General features: G+C 41.9%; 1 protein-coding gene across 3 annotated transcripts in view; it reads right to left on the bottom strand.

Moving 5' to 3' along the window:
• Nucleotides 1-402: 402 nt before the first annotated feature.
• The window catches only part of LOC124123036 (acetylcholinesterase-like), a 123,000-nt gene continuing 111,689 nt past the window's right edge, over nt 403-11,713 (bottom strand). For all 3 annotated transcript variants that reach the window (XM_046486279.2, XM_046486280.2, XM_046486278.2), the window contains 2 exons: nt 8,950-9,137; nt 403-631 (listed from right to left, as the gene is read on the bottom strand). In XM_046486279.2, the coding sequence (XP_046342235.1) occupies nt 492-631; nt 8,950-9,137 (328 nt within the window). In that variant the 3' untranslated portion in view covers nt 403-491. The remainder of the gene's footprint in view (nt 632-8,949; nt 9,138-11,713) is intronic.

Here is an 11,713-nt window from a genome sequence, read left to right as displayed (position 1 = left end):
ATACCCGGAAACATTTGTGATGCATTATATACATATGAACTATAAATGCTGGAACCAGACTCCAGTTTTTTAACAACTGTGTTGAGGTTCCACAAAACAAATAATGACTCAGTTTCTCCTGCCCCTGCTTCTTGCAACTTTTCGCAGTTGTAGCGTGCAGTTACTTCACTTCCCGCCATCTGTGATCCATGTCTCTAGTACTGTCCAAAAAAAGCTGATTTACAGACTATCAACAGAAAAACTGCAATACATATGCTGCAAATATGGATCATCATAAAACTAGCTCTAACCTTCAAAATAATGAATTTCAATATTGGATCTTTTAACAATGATGAATTATGTGGTCATAAATCTTTAACCACATTACTTGTATTTTCCTTTGCTAATAACTAAGAGTCAGTAGAGCCTCAAGTAATTTTATTTTTTATATTTATAAAACATATATTTTGGTAAATATTAAACAAAACTCCTTTGTTTGTTTAATGTACAAGTCACGGCATTCCGCATGTCTGAAATCGGCGTTCATAGTTCTTCAGGAAGCTATCAAACTGATGCTTCCAGTCTACGATGTAGCGAGTCTTCCATTCGTTGTACGATTCCTTCCAGTCCTTCTCCACAGAACTGATATCAGCTGCAACAGATAAAATACAGTTCAACACTGTCCTCGCAAGGTCGCAGTTCTAGCAGCTGTCTGCTTAAAAAACTCTGAATTTACTATAATGTGTACCTAAAACAGTGAACTTGCTGAACATGGCTTTTATGCCATAAGTCATTCGTAACATATGTACATATTGTTCATACAATCGACTGGGGCAAGACAATATTCAAAGAAAATAAGTAACTCAGCCTATTGCTTGTTTTTCAAGCCCTTTGCTTTTAAAACCATTGTACTTCAAATATAGCACAAAAAGGATCCATAAGTTATCAGTTCTCAACCATAAGAAGCTTATATATATATTTGCTATTCTACCTCCCACCTGCTCTGAAGCTCTGCGTGGAGTTAACAAACACCCAAACAAAACATAGAACCTGGTCACCTATTTTGCATACTTGAAACAAATAGATATTTAAACTTCAGACAAAATTCACTCATTATAGGTTTAATATGATACAGGAATATTTAACCTGTCTGGAGAACACCAGAAGAAAGACATTCTAAAAATTCCTGCAATGTCTGTTACATTAAGATCATTTCTTTCAGGAGATGAACCCACCCAACAAGTGCATGTCGGTAGTCATCTACTAGGCCAAACATAATAGTAACAGCTGTGATCCTTAACCTTTGGCTAGATCTGGAGAATGTTAAGTTCTCCACAAGCTCGACTGGTCAGACCACAGCTAACCTGTCTACATCATAATAAATATAGTATCACTGGGGTGATTTATAAGGGACATTTGAGTTTTCTAAATGTATGTATAACGTTAGTGAACACTTTTCAATGTTTTATGTTTGATTTTGAGTTTATTTGTATCAATATTCTTGGTTTTCTCGTTAATTTCTCTGCGTGAATTCGAAGAACAGTGGACATTTGAAACAATCTAAATATAAGCTTTTGAGTGAATTCAGGAAAAGCAATACTAATTCTGATTCACTGGTGTATCTTAAAGAAATAAATAAATTAATAAATGTGTTCACAGGGAAAAGACAGTTTATAGAATACAACCCTTCAGGAATTATATGAATGTAACTATAGCATAAAGGATTTGTGGAAGAAAGAAAAGCATTTTGTTTCGTACAGAAATCCGCTAATTCATCAGAAAGATCGCTAGAAAGATAGATTCTCAGTCAAGCTATAGATGATAATTTTGAACAATTGGTTAGACAGGAATTTGAGAAAGATTACATACGTAATTTTTATAGTGATGAGCTTAACAGGGCAAGCTCACGCGGAAATGAACCTATTTTTCTTGTACTTTTTCCACATTAAAAGTGTTAACCTAGTAGTGTCATAGACAAAAATATAAAAATATCACAATTAATTAACATATGTTTTGCATTAAAACGATTTATATTTTTCACATTTACCAAGTGTTCTTTTTTCATAACAAAAACACCATGGCTTATGCCCCTTGCAATATGACGTCATTGGTGCCAATTGATAAACATTATGACGTCATCATGCTATGTTAGAGCCGCTTCACGTGGTGTAGGTACAGCTGTGTGATTCTAGCGTCTCAGATGCCAGCCAGCATAGAGTTATGCTGAGTCACCACTGCGCCGGAGTGTGTCGTAGGCCATGTTGTTTTACCGAAAACTGGTACTTGATATCTTTTGCGTTGAGAATAGACAGGGATCCAGTTGAATTGGCACCAATTACGTCATAATCTACGGGGGATAACTCAGGCCTGTTTAGCTCGAAAAACGAAGGCCTCATAACGGCATATCATTTTCACACTATTGTGAGCTTCCTACTTTCACTGTGAAAAAAATGAGTTTACATTTTCAAACACAGATATTAACTAATTCTAAAATTGCGTTTTGTTTAGAAAAAGAAAGAAAGTGATTTTTGCGTGTACACTTCCCCTTTAACAAATGCTTATATCCCTTGACAATGCTGGTCGTAGGACCTGGGCTGGTGATATACGTACTTTTTTATTTTCTTAACGTTTGCTCAAGGTCATCTTACATTTACTGATGTATGAATACCGTATTAAACATGTGTAACAGTGAAAAATAGCTTGGAAAGTATTTTTTTAATTATTTCAGTTTTATCCAAAGGTAGAATTGGATAGACAAATAGAGAATCTCACCCCCAAGTGTCTTTTGATATCAAATATATCAACAGTCGTTGATAAAAGTGGCAAAACTCCAAGGCTTGTGTTTTTCAACTTTTATTAACGAGTGTTGATATATATTTGATATCAAAAGACACGAGGGTGAGATTTTATTTATCATCCAACATCATTCTTCCAACATTTTTCAGTTTGTAGACAGTAATAAGCAGGCCCAGAGTCTTAAGTGTAAGAAGTACTGCTAACAGCTTCAGTAACAGAGCCATTAGTGATGTCTTTTGATTGTGACGTCATGGTGACCAATGACATCACAATGGTCTGCAAAGCATTGTGATGCAATTCCTCACCTAAGCGATATCTCCTGTGGGAGCCAGTTTTGGATGAAAAACCTTTTTGTGAATATATTTACTGAGGATGAATTTGTTTCATATTTATGAATGATGTTTCAAACACAGCATATCACTTTAAGCCACTTCTATTTGTAAGCATTATGTATTGTAGTTGCCCGGGAGAGGTTAGCTATATGAAGTATTTTGTTTGTACGCATTTGTAATTACAATTACGATAATGTATTATTATTTATCACATAAACTGCTTGTACGGAGAATTATGGGCTGAGAGACCTACATTCTGAATATAATTATTTTGATATATCACAAACTAAAGTGAAGGACGGTTGCTTATAATGCTCCACACTCACGCAGGCACTTTGGCCGAGGGAGCAGACAAACATGCAATACGTGGACAACACGGGTACAAGACAAATGACGTTATATGTTAATTACCATATGAATAGGCAGCATTCCTCCAGCGATGGGATATCAAACTGCAGCAAGTCTTGTTAGTATTGTCACGTGCAAGACTGGTTAGAGGTCATGCGGGGCATCTCGGATTGAACTCATCCAGACAATGACATGTTGAGTGAGGCTTAACATTCAACAGCCAAACGGTAATTTCATATATGTTGAAATAGATCGATATACTTTGATGTGTGATTTTTTATATGGATTAATTATTGCTGTAAACGTGTATGTTTACAGCACGAAGAGCACTTGCATCTTTGATTGAACTGACATGAGGCGGACACAATGTGACGCAGAGTTGACACGCATGTGTGGTCGATATGACACGGAGTTGACACGCATGTGTGGTCGATATGACACGGAGTTGACACGCATGTGTGGTCGATATGACACGGAGTAGACCCTCATGTGTGGTCGATATGACACGGTGTTGACCCGCAAGTGTGGTTGATATGACACGGAGTTGACACGCATGTGTGGTCGATATGACACGGAGTTGACACGCATGTGTGGTCGATATGACACGGAGTTGACACGCATGTGTGGTCGATATGACACGGAGTTGACACGCATGTGTGGTTGATATGACACGGAGTTGACACGCATGTGTGGTTGATATGACACGGAGTTGACACGCATGTGTGGTCGATATGACACGGAGTTGACACGCATGTGTGGTCGATATGACACGGAGTTGACACGCATGTGTGGTCGATATGACACGGAGTTGACACGCATGTGTGGTCGATATGACACGGAGTAGACCCTCATGTGTGGTCGATATGACACGGTGTTGACCCGCAAGTGTGGTTGATATGACACGGAGTAGACCCGCATGTGTGGTCGATATGACACGGAGTAGACCCGCATGTGTGGTTGATATGACACGGAGTTGACCCGCAAGTGTGGTTGATATGACACGGAGTTGACACGCATGTGTGGTCGATATGACACGGAGTTGACACGCATGTGTGGTCGATATGACACGGAGTTGACACGCATGTGTGGTCGATGTGACACGGAGTTGACACGCATGTGTGGTCAATATGACACGGAGTAGACCCTCATGTGTGGTCGATATGACACGGAGTTGACACGCATGTGTGGTTGATATGACACGGAGTAGACCCGCAAGTGTGGTTGATATGGCACGGAGTTGACCCGCAACCGTGGTTGATATGGCACGGAGTTGACACGCAACTGTGGTTGATATGACACGGAGTTGAAAAGTAAATGCAGAGAGGACATGCATCTGTTGTTTATATGACGCGAACAGGAAACACATCTGGGACCGGTCTGCCGCAGATTTGACACGAACCTGTGATTTGTGTGACATGGAGTTAGAGAAGGATATGGGCTTGGTCCTGCTTTGAGCACTATTTCACTTATGGCAGATCAGTTGGAAGCAAAGACCAAAATTACATTTTATAAATAAAGCCTACGTTAAGAGGTTTCTACGCATCAGTCGGAAAGCGCACGTTAAATCTCCAAAGTAAGTAAGTAAGTAAGTAAGAGGTTGATGGCAATGCTCTGTCATACATGATGAGGCAAAGGTTGATACCAATGCTTTGTCACATGATGTTTGTTTGTTTGTTGTTTAATGGCTCACTCAGCAATATTCCAGCTATATGACGGAGGCCTGTAAATAATTGAGTCTGAACAAGTCAATCCAGTGACTGACATCATGAACATCGATCCGTGCAGTTGGGATACAATGGCGTGAATCAACCAAGTCAGCGAGCCTGACCACCCGTTCCCGTGAGTTGCCTCTTACGACAAGCATAGTCACTTTTCACACCAAGCTTGGGTTGCTGATGACCTATTCTACCCCAGATCTTCACGTGTCTGTGTCATTATGAGGCAGGGGTTGATTGCAGTTTTATGTCATACATAGTGAGGCAGGGGTTGATGGCAATGCTATGTCATACATGATGAGGCAGGGGTTGATAGCAATGCTATGTCATACATGATGAGTCAGGAGTTGAAAGCAATGCTATGTGATACATGATGAGGCAGGGGTTGATAGCAATGCTATGTCATACATGATGAGTCAGGAGTTGATAGCAATGCTATGTCATACATGATGAGGCAGGGGTTGATAGCAATGCCAAGTCATACATGATGAGGCAGGGGTTGATGGCAATGCTATGTCATACATGATGAGTCAGGAGTTGATAGCAATGCTATGTCATACATGATGAGGCAGGGGTTGATAGCAATGCTATGTCACACATGATGAGGCAGGAGTTGATAGCAATGCTATGTCATACATGATGAGGCAGGGGTTGATAGCAATGCTATGTCACACATGATGAGGCAGGGGTTGATAGAAATGCTATGTAACACATGATGAGGCAGGGGTTGATAGCAATACCAAGTCATACATGATAAGGCAGGGGTTGATGGCAATGCTATGTCATACATGATGAGGCAGGGGTTGATGGCAATGCTATGTCATACATGATGAGGCAGGGGTTGATAGCAACGCTATGTCATACATAATGAGGCAGGGGTTGATGGCAATGCTATGTCATACATGATGAGGCAGGGGTTGATAGCAATGCTATGTCATACATGATGAGGCAGGGGTTGATAGCAATGCTATGTCATACATGATGAGGCAGGGGTTGATAGCAATGCTATGTCATACATGATGAGGCTGGGGTTGACAGCAATGCTATGTCATACATGATGAGGCAGGGGTTGATAGCAATGCTATGTCATACATGATGAGGCAGGGGTTGATAGCAATGCTATGTCATATATGATGAGGCAGGGGTTGATGGCAATGCTATGTCACACATTATGAGGCAGGGGTTGATAGCAATGCTATGTCATACCTGATGAGGCAGGGGTTGATAGCAATGCTATGTCATATATGATGAGGCAGGGGTTGATAGCAATGCTGTGTCATACATGATGAGGCAGGGGTTGATAGCATAGCACGCTATGTCATACCTGATGAGGCAGGGGTTGATAGCAATGCTATGTCATACATGATGAGGCAGGGGTTGATAGCAATGCTATGTCATACATGATGAGGCAGGGGTTGATGGCAATGCTATGTCATACATGATGAGGCAGGGGTTGATAGCAATGCTATGTCACACATTATGAGGCAGGGGTTGATGGCAATGCTATGTCACATGATTAGGCAGGGATTGATGGTAATGATATGTCACATGATAAGGCAGGGGTTGATGGCAATGCTATGTCATACATGATGAGGCAGGGGTTGATAGCAATGCTATGTCATATATGATGAGGCAGGGGTTGATAGCATAGCACTCTATGTGATACATGATGAGGCAGGGGTTGATAGCAATGCTATGCCATACATGATGAGGCAGGGGTTGATAGCAATGCTATGTCATACATGATGAGGCAGGGGTTGATGGCAATGCTATGTCATACATGATGAGGCAGGGGTTGATAGCAATGCTATGTCACACATCATGAGGCAGGGGTTGATGGCAATGCTATGTCACATGATTAGGCAGGGATTGATGGTAATGATATGTCACATGATAAGGCAGGGGTTGATGGCAATGCTATGTCATACATGATAAGGCAGGGGTTGATAGCATTGCTATGTCACATGGTTAGGCAGGGGTTGATGGCAATGCTATGTCATACATGATGAGGCAGGGGTTGATAGCAATGCTATGTCATACATGATGAGGCAGAGGTTGATAGCAATGCTATGTCACACATTATGAGGCAGGGGTTGATGGCAATGCTATGTCATACATGATGAGGCAGGGGTTGATAGCAATGCTATGTCATACATGATGAGGCAGGGGTTGATAGCAATGCTATGTCACACATGATGAGGCAGGGGTTGATAGCAATGCTATGTCATACATGATGAGGCAGGGGTTGATAGCAATGCTATGTCATACATGATGAGGCAGGGGTTGATAGCAATGCTATTTCATACATGATGAGGCAGGGGTTGATAGCAATGCTATGTCATACATGATGAGGCAGGGGCTGATAGCAATGCTATGTCATACATGATGAGGCAGGGGTTGATAGCAATGCTATGTGATACATGATGAGGCAGGGGTTGATAGCAATGCTATGTGATACATGATGAGGCAGGGGTTGATAGCAATGCTATGTCATACATGATGAGGCAGGGGTTGATGGCAATGCTATGTCATACATGATGAGGCAGGGGTTGATAGCAATGCTATGTCACACATTATGAGGCAGGGGTTCATGGCAATGCTATGTCATACATGATGAGGCAGGGGCTGATAGCAATGCTATGTGATACATGATGAGGCAGGGGTTGATAGCAATGCTATGTCATACATGATGAGGCAGGGGTTGATGGCAATGCTATGTCATACATGATGAGGCAGGGGTTGATAGCAATGCTATGTCACACATTATGAGGCAGGGGATGATGGCAATGCTATGTCACATGATTAGGCAGGGATTGATGGCAATGATATGTCACATGATAAGGCAGGGGTTGATGGCAATGCTATGTCATACATGATAAGGCAGGGGTTGATAGCAATGCTATGTCACATGGTTAGGCAGGGGTTGATGGCAATGCTATGTCATACATGATGAGGCAGGGGTTGATAGCAATGCTATGTCACACATTATGAGGCAGGGGTTGATGGCAATGCTATGTCATACATGATGAGGCAGGGGTTGATAGCAATGCTATGTCATACATGATGAGGCAGGGGTTGATGGCAATGCTATGTCATACATGATGGGGCAGGAGTTGATAGCAATGCTATGTCATACATGATGAGGCAGGGGTTGATAGCAATGCTATGTCACATGATTAGGCAGGGGTTGATGGCAATGCTATGTCACATGATGAGGCAGGAGTTGATAGCAATGCTATGTCACACATGATGAGGCAGGGGTTGATGGCAATGCTATGTCACATGATTAGGCAGGGTTTGATAGCATTGCTATGTCACATGATTAGGCAGGGGTTGATAGCAATGTTATGTCAGACATGATGAGGCAGGGGTTGATGGCAATGTTATGTCATACATGATGAGGCAGGGGTTGATGGCAGTGTTATGTCACATGATGAGGCAGGGGTTGATGGCAATGCTATGTCATACATGATGAGGCAGGGATTGATGGCAATGCCATTTCACATGATGAGTTAGGAGTTAATGGCAGAGTTATGTCACATGATGAAGCAGAGGTTGATAGCAATGCGTTGTCTTACATATACATGGTCATGAAAGTTACCCAAAAAGAGCAAAAAGCCCAATGTTGTGGTATATGTGATCGGAGTACAAGTGAACGTGTGTAAAGCCTTTTTAGAATATATGGGGAAGTCATATAATGTCAGACTTGTCAGTGTTTATTTAACAGAACTGTGTTAAAGAAAGCATGCTGGGGGAGGGTGAAGTAACACTACTGTTACCTGTTCCGGCAACAAGTCGAGGTAGGTAGTGTTTCCAGAATGCACACTGTTTGGTCCTTGGTCCAGTCCCGACGTTCAGTGCTGCATCTAACTTCAGCAGGTTGAGGTTGAGTTCAAGATACTGTTGTTTTTCGGAATATTCTGGCCAGATCCCCAATGACACTTCGTCTGGACCTCGGTTCGGGTCTCTGAGAATGCAATTATATATATATTTACGGAAAACAAAGTTATTAACAGATTCATTCTAAATGCAAACAAATTGACCTGAACAAACGTACAGTTAAAGCATGTGGACCTGTAGTCAACAGAAGTACAGTAAAAGCATGTAGGCATGTAGTCAACATTCGTAGAGTTCTAGATTGTACACATGTTGTCAGTAGCGGTTTTAGCTACACATAAGTACTACATGCCAGGCTGCATCCAGATCAACACCGTCTTAGATGCCTGTCTGTATTTTGATCATTACCGTTTTAAATGCCAGTCTACATCTAGATCAACACCGTCTCAGATGCCAGTCTTTATCTTGACCAACACCGTCTTAGATGCCAGTCTGTATCTAGATCAACACTGTCTCAAATGCCAGTCTGCATCTAGATTAACACCGTCTCAGATGCCAGTCTTTATCTAGAGCAACACAGTCTTAGATGCCAGTCTGTATCTAGATCAACACCGTCTTAGGTGCCAGTCTGTATATAGATCAACACCATCTTAGATGCCAGTCTGTATCTAGATCAACACCGTCTCAGATGCCAGTCTGTATCTAGATCAACACCGTCTTAGATGCCAGTCTGCATCTAGATCAACACCGTCTCAGATGCCAGTCTGTATCTAGATCAACACCGTCTTAGATGCCAGTCTGTATCTAGAAAAAAACACCTTCTTAGATGCCAGTCTTTATCTAGATCACCACCGTCTTAGATGCCAGTCTGTATCTAGAAAAAAACACCTTCTTAGATGCCAGTCTGTATCCAGATCACCACCGTCTTAGATGCCAGTCTTTATCTAGATCAACACCGTCTTAGATGCCAGTTTGTATCTAGATCAACACCGTCTTAGATGCCAGTCTGCATCTAGATTAACTACGTCTCAGATGCCAGTCTTTATCTAGATTAACACCGCCTTCAATGCCACTCTGAATCTAGATCAACACCGTCTTAGGTGCCAGTCTGTATCTAGATCAACACCGTCGTAGATGCCAGTCTGTATCTAGATGAACACCGTCTCAGATGCCAGTCTGCATCTAGATTAACAACGTTTTAGGTGCCAGTCTGTATCTAGATCAACACCGTCTTAGATGCCAGTCTTTATCTAGATCAACACCGTCTTAGATGCCAGTCTGTTTCTAGATCAACACCGTCTAAGATGCCAGTCTGTATCTAGATCAACACCGACTTAGATGCCAGTCTGCATCTAGGTCAACATCGTCTTAGATGCCAGTCTTTATCTAGATTAACACCGTCTTCAATGCCACTCTGTATCTAGATCAACACCGTCTAAGATGCCAGTCTGCATCTAGATTAACACCGTCTCAGATGCCAGTCTGTATCTAGATCAACACCGTCTTCAATGCCAGCCTGTATCTAGATCAACACCGTCTAAGATGCCAGTCTGCATCAAGATCAACACCGTCTTCGATGCCAGTCTTTATCTAGATCAACACCTTCTTAGATGCCAGTCTTTATTTAGATCAACACCGTGTAAGATGCCAGTCTTTATTTAGATCAACACCGTCTTCGATGCCAGTCTGTATCTAGATCAACACATTCTTAGATGCCAGTCTGCATATAGATTGACAACGTCTCAGATGCCAGTCTGTATCTAGATCAACACCGTCTTAGGTGCCAGTCTGCATCTAGATGACAACCGTCTCAGATGCCAGTCTGTATCTAGATTCACACCGACTTAGGTGCCAGTCTGCATCTAGATTAACACCGTCTTAGATGCCAGTCTGCATCTAGATTAACTACGTCTCAGATGCCAGTTTTTATCTAGATTAACACCGTCTTCAAAGCCACTTTGAATCTAGATCAACACCGTCTTAGGTGCCAGTCTGTATCCAGATCAACACCGCCTTAGATGCCAGTCTGTATCTAGATCAACACCGTCTTAGATGCCAGTCTGCATCTAGATCAACACCGTCTCAGATGCCAGTCTGTATCTAGAAAAAAACACCTTCTTAGATGCCAGTCTTTATCTAGATCAACACCTTCTTAGATGCCAGTCTTTATCTAGATCAACACCGTCTTTGATGCCAGTCTGCATCTAGATCAACACCGTCTTTATGCCAGTCTGTATCTAGATCAACACCGTCTTAGATGCCAGTCGGTATCAAGATTAACACCGTCTTAGATGCCAGTCTGCATCTAGATTAACACCGTCTTAGATGCCAGTCTGTATTTAGATCAACACCGTCTTAGATGCCAGTCTGTATCTAGATCAACACCGTCTTAGATGCCAGTCTGCATCTAGATCAACACCGTCTCAGATGCCAGTCTGTATCTAGATCAACACCGTCTTAGAAACCAGTCTTTATCTAGACCAAAACCGTCTTAGATGCCAGTCTGTATCTAGATCAACACCGTCTTAGATGCCAGTCTGTATGTAGAAGAAAACACCTTCTTAGATGCCAGTCTTTATCTAGATCAACACCTTCTTAGATGCCAGTCTTTATCTAGATCAACACCGTCTTTGATGCCAGTCGGTATCAAGATTAACACCGTCTTAGATGCCAGTCTGCATCTAGATTATCACCGTCTTAGATGCC

The sequence above is a fragment of the Haliotis rufescens genome, unplaced genomic scaffold, assembly GCF_023055435.1.
Source record: "Haliotis rufescens isolate VD_foot unplaced genomic scaffold, xgHalRufe1.0.p SCAF_9, whole genome shotgun sequence".
Taxonomy (NCBI): domain Eukaryota; kingdom Metazoa; phylum Mollusca; class Gastropoda; order Lepetellida; family Haliotidae; genus Haliotis; species Haliotis rufescens.
The sequence above is the reverse complement of the archived record's forward strand: the minus strand, read 5'-3'. Positions and strand labels throughout refer to the sequence as shown.